Here is a 16,436-nt window from a genome sequence, read left to right as displayed (position 1 = left end):
GAAAATTGGAGGGCGGGACTTCCATAGACTATCTCTCAGATAGGATAGGATAGTGTTGGAATACTCCTGTGCTGTAGGAAATGATGAGTTGGTTGATTTAGAAAAAACATGGAGTTTGACTTATGAAGGAAGATGCTATCCACCTCCAGAGAAAGATGTGACAAGTCGAAATATGTATAATATGGTTTTACATATATGTATATGAGTGTGTGTGTATAAATATGTGCAGGTCTATAGATATCTATGCATATGTATGTATATTCATAGCCTTCTTGGGGGGGAGGGAATAAAAATAAAGTTAAAAGTGCACAGCAGAGAACAAAAGGAAACCTAGAAGAAAGCACAGAAAAGCTGGGTGTCTTTGAAAACAATGTGTAATATTTATTATATAGGTTTTCTTGAAATGAAAATTTATGTTTTATGTTGAATTCTCTCTTATGTTCTGCTGTGTACATGGAAATGTTCTTTTTTTCCTTTTCTTGTTTTGTATTTAAGTTTCAAATGAAAAAAAAAATTGCCAAAAAAACCCCTCGATACATAGGGAGAAGAATTCAACTTTTGATTCCATTGGTACTCTCAGAAGAAGAAGCTTCTTTTACCAATGTAAGCTGGCACTGTCACTAAAACACAGAAGGTTGCCCAGATCAGTGGTGTCAGACTCCAATAGAAATGGAGGCCACTAATCCATACATAAGGATCCTTGTGGAACCAGAATTGACGTAGGTTTAAAATGCAATGTTATTTGTGTTTTGTTATATTTTATTTATTTTGTTAAATATTTTCCAATGACATTTTAATCTGGTCCTGGCTGTACTTGGGACCTCATGCACATATGACACCTCTGATTTAGAGCACTGAGGTGTTGTTACTTGTCAGAGAGCTAGTATGTTCAGAGGCATTATTTAAACTCAGGTCACCATTCTAAAGTCATTAATTGAACACGAAGAGACCTGAGTGGGTCACCTAGTCTAACTACCTCGTTTTTACAGATGATTGATTACATGAATCCCAAAGTGGTTAAGTAACTTGCCTAGGGTCAAAAAGGAAATAAATCCCAATTTCTCAAAGGCTGAGTAGACAAAAGAACTGACCTCCACCTGATAATCCAAAGGCCCTGGGATATTATTCTGTCCAGGGATTTAGTAGAAAGTAGCACCAGAACTTAGAGGCAACCAGATGGCTCAGTAGATAGAGCAGAAGGCCTGGCATCAGGAAGGTGTAGTTCAGTTGTGTCTGACTCTTCATGACCCCATTTGGGATTTTCTTGACAAAGATGCTGGAGCAGTTTGTCATTTCCTTTTCCAGCTCATTTTACAGGTGAGGAAACTGAGGCAAACAGGATTAAGTGACTTGTCCAGGGTCATGCAGCTAGTAAGTGTCTAAGGCCAGAGTTGAACTCAGGAAAATGAATTTTCCTGCTGGACCTGGCACTCTATCTACTGTGCCACCCAGCTGCCCTGGAGTCAGAAGACCTGAATCCAAATCTGGCCTCAGACAATTACTGGTTATGTGACTCTGGGCAAATCACTTAATGTCTGTTTGCCTTAATCTACTGCAGAAGGAAATGACAAACCACTCAGCATCTTTGCCAACAAAACCCCATGGACAATATGGTCCATGGGGTCACAAAAAGTCAGACACAACTGAATGATTGAACAACAACAAAACACCAGAATTTTCTTACCTCCCTCTCTTCCCTTCCACCACCCAAGGGACTAAGTTTGAGATCTTGTGAGAATCCTTTGGCTCTAACCCAAGCTCACACAGGGTTGTTGCATCCCCCAATATGTCAATAGGAAAATATAAAATAGCTGACCTATGCACATCCATGGTTGAGTAAAGACTTACCAAATACCACTGCTGATTCCACATTGGGTCATTGAAGAGGTCCTCTGCTGAATCTCTTAGGATAGAACGTTTGTTTCTCTCTTTTCCATACTGTTGCTCAGCCCATGTTACCTGCAGAGATTTTTTGGATAGGTAAAACTACAACATTTCCCAAGAATACCACTCTCCTCACCCCCATCAGATCCTAGCCCCACCAGAGATCTGACAGATGGACTATCTGACCTCAGTTTAAACCAATGCAAAGAGGATGCCAACTACAGAGATAAGCATCTCCTTTGTAATAGCAAAGCACACCTCAAGGAGGAAAAGAACCATCCCCAAAGAGATGATTCCTTCGAATTATTTACCCTGTGGTTACAAACGAGGCAAAGGCATAACCTTTGCTTATCAGCACACACTTTCCAATGTCCATTTTTATGTGAAGTTATGGTATTCTTTAATTGTAAATGTGTCTACTGTGACAGAGAGACTCAACAAATGAAGGAGAGTCTAGTGATGACTACGATTTGATTTCTCGTCATATACTTGCACTGACAAAGCAGAAACTGTGAGGAAAGGATTCTAAGTCTCTCATCCTCAAGGACAACAGCTTATAACATGAGAGTAAAGTTGTGATGAAAGATGTCTGTATTGACCATCAGGCCCACATATGGATCACTAATACTGAATCACATATTATGTAAATAGATTAAATTATATGAAAATCACCTTCCCTATAGACAACGTCTGTAACAGGATGTTATCTGAGGCACAAAGCCATTGAACGATTATCTTTAGGTCACACAAATGGTTGGGGATTAACTGAGAAAAGGATTAAAGTTCCAACTTCACACCCTACCTAGTGCATCATAGGCTTATCACAGGATAATCACACATTTATGCTTCTGTGGATTTGAGCTTATGATATGCACCTGGTAGAAAGTATACCATAAGTGCCTTATACAAAATACTACATATATAATATTAAATAATAATACCCTAAAAGAAAAAAATTAAACACTGACCATAGCTTTTAGAAAGGATAATCCTTTTTTATGGTTTATTATCTTAGCTTTTTCTATATAAGCACTTCAATGAAAGAAAAAAATCTACTCAATATTTTAGATGTTTCTACACTATCTAAAGAAGTGTTTGACTAATGAAGTGAGGTGTATTTTTCCATTTCTCTGAGATGAAGGTCAGTGTATATTATAAAATTTGCTTTTATTTTTATTTAAAAATAAAATAAAAATTTTTCATTTCATTTCATTTTTCATTTAAAAGGTTGGGGCTATATAATCTCCCAACTTCCTTGCAGCTTAAACATTCTAAGATTCTCTAATTGTTTTTTTTTCCAACTGCATACACACCATCAGATAATAAACAGCTTATATATGTATGATACTTTTAAGGTAACAAAGCACTTTCCTCGAAACACTCCTATGAAGTAAGTAGACCAGGTGATTTTTCTAGTAACTTAAAAGGTCTTAACTCCCAAACTGTGTCTGTCTCTATTTATTTGCCTAGCCACTCAATCTCTTTTGGGTAGGATTACCTACCCATATGTGTTTGGTTTATGCATCATTTAGTAAAAGCTGAGATTTGTAGAGCAATTTACAGTTTATAAATGTTTGATATACACTATCTCATTCATGTATGTACTATCGTCACAACACTTGTATGACGTAGGTAGTATTATTGCCACTTTACACATAAGGAAGGTGAGGTTCACAGGCATGAAGTAAAGGTCATATGATTAGTAAATGGTGAAAACTGTGGCTTCAAGTTAAGTCTTCTGACTTTCATTCCAATATCCTTTCTACTTCTTCACAGAATCACAAGATCTCAGGGCTGTAAGGGACCTTAGAGGTCATCTAATCCAAACTGCATCTAATCAAGAATTCCCTCTACAACATATCTGAGAAGTAGTCATCCTGACTTAACTTGAATACAGCTATTGAGGCGGAACCCACTAATTCCCCAGGCAGGTCATTCCTCTTTGAGATAGCTCGAATTGTTAGGAAGTATTTCCTTACATCAAACCTAAATTTGTCTTTTTGTAACTTGCACTCATTTCCCTTGGTTCTCTTCTCTGGGGATGAGTAGGACAAGACATTTTCCTCTTCCATGGGACAGCCCTTCAGATAGTTACAGGATGTGATGTTGTGTCTTTTCAGTATTCTCTTCTTCAGGCACAACATTCCCAGTTCTTTCAGTCATTAACTGGAGACCCTTCATCATACTGATTGTCTTCCTCTAGACATTCTCCTTCCTAAAACCTTGTGTCTAGAAAGTGACATAATATTCCTAATTTAATTTGACTAAGGCAGAGGATGGGGTTATTGCATGAACCTCCACAGTCTTCAACATAAAGTCTTTCTTAAACCTAAGATTGCATTCACTTTCTTAGCTGCCCTATCATACTGTTGCCTCACACTGAGCTCACTGTTGTCCACTAAAATTTGAACAAATAGCAATGCATGGTAAATAGCCTTAATTGTCTTTCTTGTACCAGGCAAGACTTTCAACAAGCAAGGCTTACTATTTATACTAGTAAGACCCATTTGCTGGGCGATAGGAACCTTTCCTCCCTACCTAAAATGTTACCTCTGTTGTACCCAAAGTAGAAGTCCAGTGTGTGTTGGGATTTAATAAATGTAAGTGAGAACTCATGAGTTAAATGTAAAAGTAAAATTGGGGAAAATAATATGAAATAAACTCTAAAAATCAATCACTGAGTTCATCTTGATGCTTCAATTAGAAAATGTGCTGTGAAACTACCATAAACATTGGGAGGAATTCAGGAACTAGAAATTACTCACTAATGAATTATTTTTAAACTGCATATATCTGAAAGCAATATTGTGTCAGCTTGAAATATATCCAATGCCTAGAATAGATTGCCCATCATTGAAATTAGTCTTCTGGAAGTAGGCTGCTAGGGAACAAATGCTTGTCTTTATAGAAGAGGGTCACTTCCAATTGGAGAGTATTCTAGTACAATCTTAGGAAGTGAATACATAATTGCATTTCATTTTAAGTGATAATTTGAATGAAAATCAGAAAAAATGTAAACAAAATGCACTAAAATGAAACTTAGAGTTAGTTTTGCAAACGTCAGTCGGAGCAATCAAAAGGGGCAATCATTGAGATTTGATTTACAATTCTGAGAAGCATGGTTACAGATAATGTCATTCATCTAGCAGTCCCGCACTAATTTCTGGGAGAATGAAATTTACATGATATAGCAAATTGGAAACATTCTTATTATGGATAGAATTTGGATAAGGTAACTGAGGACCCCCCAAGTCAGGAAGTATCTTAAAGGAAAAGGGCTAGCAATAAAAGTGGAGATAAAATAGGAATATTACTTATCCTATCATAAAATTTATCTAGGATAGGATTTTATTAAAGGATAAGTAGCTATCCTCTGAGGATCAAGGCTTAACTCTTCTTCACACTCTCTTTTGTTTTCCTGCAAAGACCATAATGGCTCCAAGACGGCAATAACACATTAAGAATAAAATTAAGTTATTTGATCTTTTCTATGGATACTCTGAATTCAAAAAGCCTTAGTTTCTCATTATTCTGCTAATCACCCATTCCTCTGTGAGTTGAAAGAAGGGGTCAGAGGGAGAGGGTTGAACTGTGTTGATGACAGCTGTGGAGGTCAGTCTGGCTTCAGTATGTGCTGTCATTCAACCAGAGGAACAAACATGTGTGGCCACAGTGCCTGGAGACAAGACCCCAGGTGAATGCTGATACACAGCCTGCAAAAAGAGATCTGGCCTGAGGAGAGGAAAGGAAGTTGGCACTGGAAAAGGTCCCTGAAAGATATTTGCTGGGGTTTGTCAAATACAAAGACACAGAATGCTGGAGCTAGAAGGGACCCCTAGAGATCATTTAGTCCAACTCATTCATCCAGGTTAAAAAAATCAAAACAAATAAAACTAAGGCCCAGAGAGGAGCTGTGGCTTGTTTCAAGCTATAGAGTTAGTTAAGGACAGAGCTGCAGCTCAAACCTGGACCTCCTAAATCCCAACCCATTACTTTTTCCATTCTAGTGTTATCTACTTCACAAAGAATCATTGTATCAAAGAATGTTGAAGCTGGAAGGAACCTCAGAGATCATCTTGTCCAACCCTTTCAATTTACAATTTACAAAGGACTAAAGTGCTAAGACTAAAGTAGAGGGTGAGTTGGTGCATGACTTTTTGTCCACAGATGATCATGCACTCAATGCAGCCTCTGAGGATCAATTGTTTTCTGCTTGTGCCAATTTTGGCCTAATAATTAACAGCAAGAAAATACAGGTTCTCCATCAGCCAGTACTGTACCATCTATACATGGAACCACTGATTACAGCAACTGGAGAAATTTTTAATGCTGTGGATAAGTTCACTTACCTCAGCAGTAAACTTCTCAGGGATGTACACACAGATGATGATGTTGATGCATGTATTGCTAGAGCTAGTTTAGCTTTTGGGAAGCTCCAAAAGAAAGTATTGGAGAAAAGAGATATTAAACTGCCTACCAAACTGAAGGTCTACAGAGCCATTGTGCTGACCTCATTGTTGTATTCCTGTGAAACCTGGACAGTCTACCAGTGACATGCCAGGAAACTGAATTGCTTTCATTTGAATTGTCTTAGGAAGATTCTGAAGATCACCTGGCAAGATAAGACACTGAGGTCCTTTCTCAAGCTAAACTGCCAAGCATTTAAACTCTACTGAAGAAAGTGAAGCTCTGATGAGCTGGCCATGTTGTTTGAATGCCAAGAATATGTTTGCCTAAAAGACTATTTTGCATATAATACACACAAGGCAAGTGCTCATATGAAGGTCAGAAGAAGCAATATGAGGACATTGTGAAGAACTTTCTTTATTTTTTTGGTGGGGGCAGGGATTAGGTAATGGGGTTAAGTGGCTTGCCCAGGGTCACACAGCTAGTAAGTGTCAAGTATTTGGTCTGAGGCCGGATTTGAACTCAGGTTCTCCTGACTCCAAGGCCAGTGCTCTATTCACTACGCTACCTAGCCGCCCCTCTTTGAAGAACTTTTGAATCAATTGTGTGACGTGAGAGACACTGGCAAAAGACTGCCTAGTATAGCTTGCCTACATCAAAGAAGGCACTGAGCTTTACCACTGAAGCAGAATTTCAGTAGCTACAAAGAAATGTGAGATGTGCAAATTCAGAGACTTCTCCACTCCAAATGTTCATGTAGACTGTTTGTGCCTGAACTGTGGTAGAGCCTTTCAAGCTCGTATTGGTCTTATCAGCCACAGTTGGACACACTACCCTGACTTGTGATAGAGATGTCATTTTGGTCCTCTTCAAGAACAAAGGACGACAACCAACCAACCAACCAAGGAAGAAATGGAAGCACAGAAGTGAAATAGTTAATGGCAGGACTTGGACTAGAGGTTAGGTCTCGTCTCTCAATCTGGTGTTCTTTCCGCTAGATTGTATTGCCCTATACAGAGATACTGAGTATAAATGGCATTTCTGGAATCCACATGATTCTAGAAGGTACATGCTATACACATCTAGAAAATTCCTTGGCCTTCTCCAACCTGGGCTGCCATATTAGGATCCCTGAGTTTGACAGTGAACTGGATAGCCAGCCAATATGTCAGAGTTGGGACAAGTATGGAGGATGGAGGTGGAGGATTCAGGTGGAGAGTGGAATTTGACTTGTGCATTCACTGAATTATGGAATCATAGAATCTCAAAGGGATCTCAAAGGTCATCTAGTCCTTATTTAAAAATAAATACTGTCTATACTACTTCCTGCTGATAGATTACTTTCTTGACTAGGTGGTATAGTGGATAGAGTTCCATGCCTGAAGACAAGAAGGCCTGAATTCAAATCTGGCCTCTAACATTTACTAAGTGTGACCCTGGACAAGTCACTTAGCCTTTGTCTCAGTTTCCTCATTTGTTAAATGAGCACAATAATAGCACCTACCTCCCAGGACTAGTGAGGATCACATGAGATAATGATTGTAAAGCACTTAGCATAGCTGGCACTGTGTAAGCTCTATGTCAATGTTAGCCATTATCATTGCTGATGCTGCTGTTGTTGTTAAAGATGTTTTCAATCTTAGCTTCCACCTCAGGAATTCTATGGATTACTTGGGATCCTTAAATTGGCATAGAAAGCTTTGGGGATGATACAGATGCCAAACACAGCCCCTTCCTTGGAGGAGTGTGAGAGGCAGCATTGAAAAGACTACTTACTGGATATGGAGGTAGGAGAACTAGATTTCAAGTCTTACTTCTTGTATGATCTCTAGCAAATTACTTCAAGAGACAGGAAGAACTGAATTCAGTTCTCATCTCTAATACATATTGGCTGTTTAGCCCTTAGCAAGTCAATCAACTTCTCCCCAGATGACTAAAGACCATTTGTTGATCTCCATTGGTGTAGGGAACATTCTCATCTGGATTTCCCTATACCGATCATATTATAAGATACAGGGAAGGACAACAGAGGATTGGACTACCTGCCCTCTAAAGTTCCTTTGAGCTCCTGAAGCACTGGACTTGGAGTCAGGAAAATCTGAGTTCAAATCTAGTCTCTGACACTTAATAGTTGTGTGACCCTGGACAAGTCACTGATCCTGTATCTACCTTAGTTTACTCATTTGTAAAATGAAGATGTTATCATACCAACTTCTCAGGGTTGCTGTGAAGATAAAATGAGCTATAGCAATTCTATCATCATCACCATCATAATCATCGTCAAATCTATTAAATTCTAAATTAGTAAGTATAATCTGATGTAGCTACATAGTGCTGAACAATAAAGGTTAGAGGAGGGTAAAACTAAAATAAATCGATTCCTCATCTATAAACTGAGAAGTTTGGGCTTGATGGTTTCTAACATCTTGTCTAACTCTAAATCTATGATCATTTATTGCATGTAAATTCCTACATGTGCAAGTTCTCATAGGTAGTAATTTTTTTGGGGGGGTGATTTGAACATAGGTTGTCAGACTCCAAAATCAATGCTCTTTTTGTTTTTTGAGTCTGGGTCTCCCTGTCTTTCCCGTGCTGGAAGTACAGTGGCCACCCATGGTGGGGATATTTCTGAAGGGATCATGTGGCACATGATACATCACTCTGGGTAATATGTGTATAATTTTGTTTATTTAATATTATATGATAATATTAATTAATTCAAATATTATGTATTTCATATTAAAATATTTTATCCATTTTAAATAAAAATATATATATATATTAGGATGAACAGAGTGAATACTCTAACCATGTTGAAAAGTACTAACAACAAATAGCTCCAAAGGCAAGGTATCAATCAGAGGCAAGATATCTCATATATAGCCCAAAAGAAAATAGACAAAACAGCAGCATACTCTAGAGCAAAAGCAGCTTTAACTGCTAATTGGACAATAGGCACAATGTGCCCAGCATGGAAAATACTACAGTTCAGATGGACAGCAAAATATTATATATAGTTAATGATATTGCCAATCAGTCCTCAAATACAAAAAAACCTCTATCTGATTATGAATATAGGTATGTTTCTGTATGTGTACATAGTGTCCCCAAAGTCTTTAATAGTTTAAAGTAGTTATTTCAATAAATAATAATAATATAGCTATTTGAATAGCCATTTAAAATAAGATTTAATAGCTTAAAATGCACTAAGACTTTTGGGACACTCTCTGTGTGTGTGTGTGTGTGTGTGTGTGTGTGTGTGTGTGTGTGTGTGTACACATGTACTCTAGCCTTGTGAAATGTCTTTGAGAGTTACTAGGTAGATTAAATTTGTACTAGAACCTAGCTGTGGTACAATGGAAGGACCACTGGACTTAGAGTCAGAAATCCAGGGCTGGTATGTTGACTCTGCCCCTTGTTGACTGTGCAATGTTAGATAAATCTCCTAAGCTATCTTGGAATCGATTTCCTCATCTGCAAAATGGGTCTCTACTAACCTCAGAGGGTTGCTGTGGGGAATGCTTTTTATAAATTGCTATGTAAATAAAATCTGTTATCATGATTCCTGGTCTAATGTGAAGACCGGTTAGGTATTTTAAAATATGTTTATATAACAAATATCTGTATTTGAGGTAAGATATATAAGACTTTAGTGGAGGAATATGTATTATAAATGATATAATGAGGAATAATAAAATTTTATATGTAATTATACATAATTATATCATGTATGATATATAGTCCTCCACTAAATATATGCGTGTATATATATGTATATATATATATATATACATATATAGATAGATAAGATGCATACACATATACAGTTTTAAACTAATGCAATTGGAACATCTTGCATATGTATATATCTGTATATGTGTAAGTATATATGTGTGCACACATATATGTCTGTATAGAAATACAAACTTCCTAAAGTACAAGTCCAATTATGTCACACACACCCCTTCTCAATAAACTATAGGGGCTTTCTATTGCCTCCAAGATCACATTTGAAATGCTCTGTTTGGTATTCAAAGACTTTATAACCTAGCCTCTCCTGCCTTTCCAATCTTCTTACATCTTGTTCCCAGACATGTACTTTTCAATCCAGTGTGACTAGCCTTTTGGTTGTTCCAGGAACAAGACACTCCCTCTTTCAGTTCTGAGCATTTTCTCTGTCCCTCATGTCTGGAATGCTCTCCTTCCTCCATTCCACCTACTCACCTCTCTGGCTTGCTTTAAATTACAACTAGAATCCCACCTTCTACAGAAAGGCTTCCCCAACCCCTCTTAATTCCAATGTTTTCCTTCTGTTAATTGTCCCTCTCCTTCTTTTTGTATTCCCAGCACTTAGCATAGTGCCTGGCACATAGTAAGTGCTTAATAAATGTTTATTGATTGATAGACATATTGAATCCTTATTCCTCTGTCTTAAGTTGAACAGTGGAGGTAAGCCTGGCTTCTTGGAGGCTATTCCAAAAGCAAAACAAACGAAAATCATCTCTGGCAGGTGTTAGCAAACTGCTGGTCCTGAGACTCGTTACCAGGAGGGCTATAGGGAGATAAATTTGGTGCCATAACAAACCTCAAAGACTTTGTATCAAGTCCCTAAAGGGACTGAGCTCTGGGTTGGAAGGAGCCACAGGGGCAAAATCACAGATATTTGCAGTATCAAAAGAAGTATACAATAGGCACATTATATTCATTCATGTTTATCATCTCACACAAATTAACCCAGAAATAATATTTTTTTAGTGAAAGCATATACTTTCATTAAGGAAAATTACAGACTAAGTCTAATCATCAGAATAAAAGTTCATTGGCTTTCATTAGAATTGAGTAGGCAGACAAGCCACCACATTGGCTCATAGAGAAATCAAAGAACTTACTCGATCATCATCAGATAATCTCTTCGTGATGTGAATGGCGCTTCTTCGAGACCGTCTTGGGTGACTTTTATGCCTGAATAAGTAGTGATTTTCAAGTGATCCAATCTACAAGGTGGAGAGATTTCAAAATAAAAAATTCACTTCTCAAAGAAGCACATATCTGACAAACATAACTATTTTCAATTGACCTCTAAAGGACGGCTTTTATTTAGACTGTTCCTTGGATTTTAAATTAGGATTTGCCTCTTCATAAAATCATAGAGGTAGAGCTGAAGATCAGTCAGCCAACAAATTTTTATTAAATCATGTATCAGACACTCTAATAAACACTGAGGATACAAAGAAAGGTAAAATATCATCCCTGCCCTCAAGGAGCTCATAGTCTAAAGGGGAAGATAATATGGAAACAACCATGTATAAACACAATTATACAGGATAAACTGGAGATAATCTACAGAGGGAAAACACTAGAATTAAGAAAGGGATTTTAGAGGCCACTGATTTCAACCTTGTCATTTTACGTTTGAAGTAACTGAAAAAAAGAAAGGTTAAGGTGGCTAAGTATCTGAGGTGGGATTTGAATCTGAGTTTTCCTGACTGAAAGTGCCCTTTCCTCTATATCACACTGCTGATGTTCACCCTTCTTTTTTTGGTAGCACATACATGAATATAATGGGCCTCAGTTGTGGAACATTTTGGTTCATTCTATATTAATGGAAAAGAGTCTGCTTCCATTTAGAGGCAGAACATTTTCATAGGATATTGCTTCCCACAATGCTAGATGCACAGAAGAGATTCAATAAATATTTGATGAATTCAATATAACTGAGAGGAAATAAATGTTTTTTCTTCTTGGGTACTACTTAAATAATGTTGTAAAGGCTATGCTGATGATTTGTGTTATTGTCATAGTCACAGTTATAGGTAGATACATTTGAGTCAGAATGATTATGTTGATCATACTTTCATTGAAAGAGTTAGTTTTAGTCACTACAAATGCCTTGGGAAAAATAATCTTCCCAATAAATGCTTTGCCATTTAGTGTGTCTAATCCAGTTGATTCCCCCATTATAAATATTTGACTCAACAAGCATTTATTAAATGCCAACTATATTCAAGGAATTGTGCTAGGCACGAGAGACAAATGTTGGGCATTTGATACCGTGTCCTACAAATGGTTGGTCCTTAATAATTCAAGTCACTCACTGGTGACCCTCCCAGTTCTACCTCTGCCTTCACATACACTCTTAACCATGTTGAGTAATAAACTAGGGCAAATGGCTATCTAAGTCAATGAGAGTGGATTGTGTAAGAAATCATGAAGAGAGGGGAAGCTAGGTGGCACAGTGGATTGAGAACTGGCCCTAGAGTCAGGAGGACCTGAGTTCAAATTCAGTCTCAGACCAGACACTTGACACTTACTAGCTGTGTAATCCCGGGTAAGTCACTTAACCCCAATTGCCTTGCAAAAAGAAATAATCATGAAGGGAAAACTGTGGTGTTAAGCAGAATAATAATAAATATTCCATGGAGAAATTCCATAGGGGGAAAGAAGCCATGAATGCAAGTCATATGCAAATAACTATGAGCTATTTTAACCATCTCTAGGTGACAGCTCTTCATTTGTTCTAATTTTTAAAAAATTGGGGGGTAAAGGAAGAGGACAATGGAATTAAGTGACTTGCACAGGGTCACACTATTAAGTGTCTGGATTTGAACTCAGGTCCTTCTGACTCCAGGGCTGATGCTCTATCCACTGCCCTACCTAGCTACCCCATTATTAAAAAAAATTAAAGCTTAATATTAGATTGTAAAAACCTTGAGGACAGCAACTGTGTGAATTGGGCTTGTAGCTAGAAGGAATTTGCTTCAAACCCTGCCTCAGACACTCAGGTCATACCACAGTGCCTTGCACAAAGTGTAGGCAATTAATAAATGTTTGTTTGGAACTGAATTGGATTATCATATGGTTTTGTTTTCATATTAGAGGCAGTGTCAGAGACAGAAGAAAACAACAACAACAACCTGGATTCAAGTCTTGAGATAACTATATTTAGTCCTTTCTCATTCTCACACTCCAGTAGGGCTGCGGTTCATTTGTATGACTCTAGGCCAGTCACTAAATGCCTTCCTGCCTCTAGGCAATTATCTAAGTCTACAAGTTGTAGAACAGATGATGATCAGCATTCTTCGTTAGGAGTCGCCTACACCAATGAAATCACTACTTCCAAAAAAAATATTGTTCCTAGGCTCCATTATGCCACGATGCCCTTGTAACTGTGGGCATGCCTTATCATTCCATATTAGACTGTAAGCTTTTTGAGGGTAGGGACTGTCATTTTTCATCTTAGTATCCATGGCTACAGCACAATGCCTGGCATTTAGGAGAACTTCATAAATATTTGTTGAGGACTTGTAGTTCTACTAAAGAAAAGATTTTTTTTTACCAGCACGTGGGAAAAGGGAAAGGAATATTAGACTCTGATTATATTTGGTCCTCATTTTCTTCCTCCAGTTCCTCCCTGTACCAGGGACTGGGAATTCTAAAGGATTTTACTTGATAGTGGGATTGCTGATTATTTCAGACCCAAGTTGAAAAATGTAGCCACTGGAAGTGCAATGTACTTCCATTCCCTATTGGTCTCAGTGAATAGAATTAGCAATCACACTGAAACGTAAATCCAGTTACTCATCTGTGGCTACAGCAGCGTCACGACCACAACCTCCGGAAAAACGCGCCAAAAAAAGAAAGAAAGAAAGAAAAGAAAAGAAAAAGAAAAAGAAAAAGAAAAAGAAAAAGAAAAAGAAAAAAGAAAAGAAAGAGAAAATGAAAAAAGAAAAGGAAGAAAAAAGGGAGGAAGAATAGGGGGAGAAAGTACAATTCCCTCATCGTCCGCTCAACCTACCCAGCCACTCATCCCTGCTCACAGTAACTTACCAGGCAGCGAGCGGGGATTTTAATTTAGGAAAGAGAATAATTTGTCACTGAGCCTGGCATATGAACACTTCCCCCCGGCTCTCTTATTCGCCACTTTTTTCTGTGAATCTGAGCCCCACTTTTTCTCAGGCTCTTCCTTCCCAGGAAGGGAGACCCCTGGCCATAGCGATTACGCACTTGGGAGAAGGACTCGATGGTTAGTGAGTCCCTTCCCCAAAGTTAGGTAGTTTGGAGCCTCGGGTGTGTGGGTATGTGGGGGGATAGTGGGGGAGTAAACCGGGAAAAGTTGAGAGCCCAGACTTCTCAAGTTTCCCGGTGAAGCATCTGTACAACCAGAAAAGGTGGGCAGGGAGGGGCCTGGGATCCGGGGGGCGGTCCCCGAATTCAGAACAACGCTCCCCGACAGTTCCCGGCAATCTCCGCACCCCCGGAGCTTCTTTGGAATCCGACCCTTCTCAGGCCGAGTTCTACCTCAGTAGCTCTGGCATGCCCCCTTGCAGCTCCTGGGACGGCTAGCCAATATCACCGAGGCCTGCCTTGCTTATGACGCTGCCATATTGAAAAGAAGGAAGCAGCCAGCTGCTCCTGACGCAGACTGGGTCGAGGCTCTAGGAACTGCGTGCGTCGGGACTCCTGCCCGGCGGGTCCCGGGAGTCTGGGTACACTGGGAATTCCCTAGGCAAGGGGAAGAGATTTCACTTAAAAACCGCTCTGGAAAGGTTTTCGATCTGAGAACAGGCAGTGAGTGGGAAAGAGAATAGCATCCAGTTGCACAAACATGTTTCTGCCGGGTCGCACCCATAGAAACGGCAAGTAATGCATGCATCTAACAGCCCGCACAGAGAAAGGACCAAGTCAAGCAGAGCAAACCTCATTTAGTGTTAACACGACTAGAAGATAGGCAGGACCGGCAGACCCCAACATATAGACACTACACCTTCCCCGAGCGCCAGAAAGTAACTTGTGAAGTGCAAGCTTACCTGTCCAAGAAGGTCGTAACCCAGCTCCTCTGCTATCTCTCTGGCTGAATTTAGACCCCCAGGAATCTCCGCTGCCCATTCATTAACGAACTGTTTTTCTGCTCTACCACTGTACATTGCACACCAGGAGAAATAGAGAGCAAAAGCAATATACTGCAGAGACCAATATCTCACACCCATTGCACACACACACGATGGGAATAGGAGGGAAGAGAAGCAAATATAGGAGAAAGACAAACAAGAAATCAATCTTTCAAGATTCAGACGCTGTTGGATCACTTCTTGCTCCTCGTTGCTATGCTAACGGATAGGAGGTGCAGAAGTAGGAGCTTTCCAGCGAGCGCGCAGCACAGCGCCTCTGTCTCTGGGCTGAATGGAGCCCCAACCCTCCGGAGCCAGAATGGAAATGAGTGTTTACACGTCAAATCGACGAAAGCCATCTCTTGACGTCAGATCTACCTGGACTAAGATCTTGATGGTATTCCCGGCGGGGTAGGGAAGCGGCCAAAATAAAGCAGCGGGGGTTAAGAAAAATCGTGAAACCGTTTGCTTGGCTCTGTGAAGGCGGCTGCCTTTTTCTGTCTCTGTAGCTATCTTGCCACGAAAAGAATATACATCTATCAAAGTGAAATGCCCCATTTGAGTACCCCAAGTACCGAGCAGTTTGGGGCACTCATGATTGCAGTACAGGTCTGACTAGTTTGTTTTTAGTGTACTCCTTGGAGACTTGATTTCTGCAAGTATCTAGCAGAAATCACAAAAGCCTGTTGTTGAGTTGAGAATCTTTTAACAATACAAGCCTAGGGAAATGGTAAATAGCCTCTCCTAAGAAGTCAAACACTTAATCAACGCTGCCCATTTCAGAGAAAGGGGTGATAGCAATGTATTGTCTTTTTAAAACCATCAGGATTTCAAATATGTCCGTTTTGGTTTACTGGTTCATTTCCTTCCATTTCCCCCCATAGATCACCACTACAAAACAAAACACGAAACTTTATTATAAGAACCATGCATGACCTTGAATATGTTGTCAAATGTAATATCTGAGCTTTAAAAATAAATGCAAATTAAGATCTGGTGTGATAGACTACCTGAAAAGAGCTTGCTTTTTTCTCAGGGCTGAGACGGAAAGTGGGCAAAAGGTCCCAGACATTCTTGTCTTTGTCCTCTGGGGAGAGATCATAAATCCAGTAATTTCCCTTATGAGGACAAAAACTTGGTCCTTTACTTTCCACACTTTTCTAGGTTCCTTTACTTGGATACTCTTCTAAAGCAATGCCCCTAGTTTTTCTTACTTTGCACAATGGAAGAAGTTCATCCTAAATTGAAAGAATAAGT

General features: G+C 39.1%; 1 protein-coding gene across 1 annotated transcript in view; it reads right to left on the bottom strand.

Moving 5' to 3' along the window:
• PCSK1 (proprotein convertase subtilisin/kexin type 1) overlaps positions 1–15,486 on the bottom strand; it is a 54,828-nt gene extending 39,342 nt beyond the window's left edge. The window contains exons 1-3 of the mRNA XM_021009036.2: positions 15,099–15,486; positions 11,181–11,285; positions 1,849–1,959 (exon numbers count right to left, since the gene is read on the bottom strand). Of these exons, the coding sequence (XP_020864695.1) occupies positions 1,849–1,959; positions 11,181–11,285; positions 15,099–15,278 (396 nt within the window). The 5' untranslated portion in view covers positions 15,279–15,486. The remainder of the gene's footprint in view (positions 1–1,848; positions 1,960–11,180; positions 11,286–15,098) is intronic.
• Between the last annotated feature and the right edge of the window lie 950 nt (positions 15,487–16,436).

Source organism: Phascolarctos cinereus, unplaced genomic scaffold, assembly GCF_003287225.1.
Source record: "Phascolarctos cinereus isolate Bilbo 61053 unplaced genomic scaffold, phaCin_HiC Scaffold_4;HRSCAF=312, whole genome shotgun sequence".
Lineage (NCBI taxonomy): Eukaryota > Metazoa > Chordata > Mammalia > Diprotodontia > Phascolarctidae > Phascolarctos > Phascolarctos cinereus.
The sequence above is the reverse complement of the archived record's forward strand: the minus strand, read 5'-3'. Positions and strand labels throughout refer to the sequence as shown.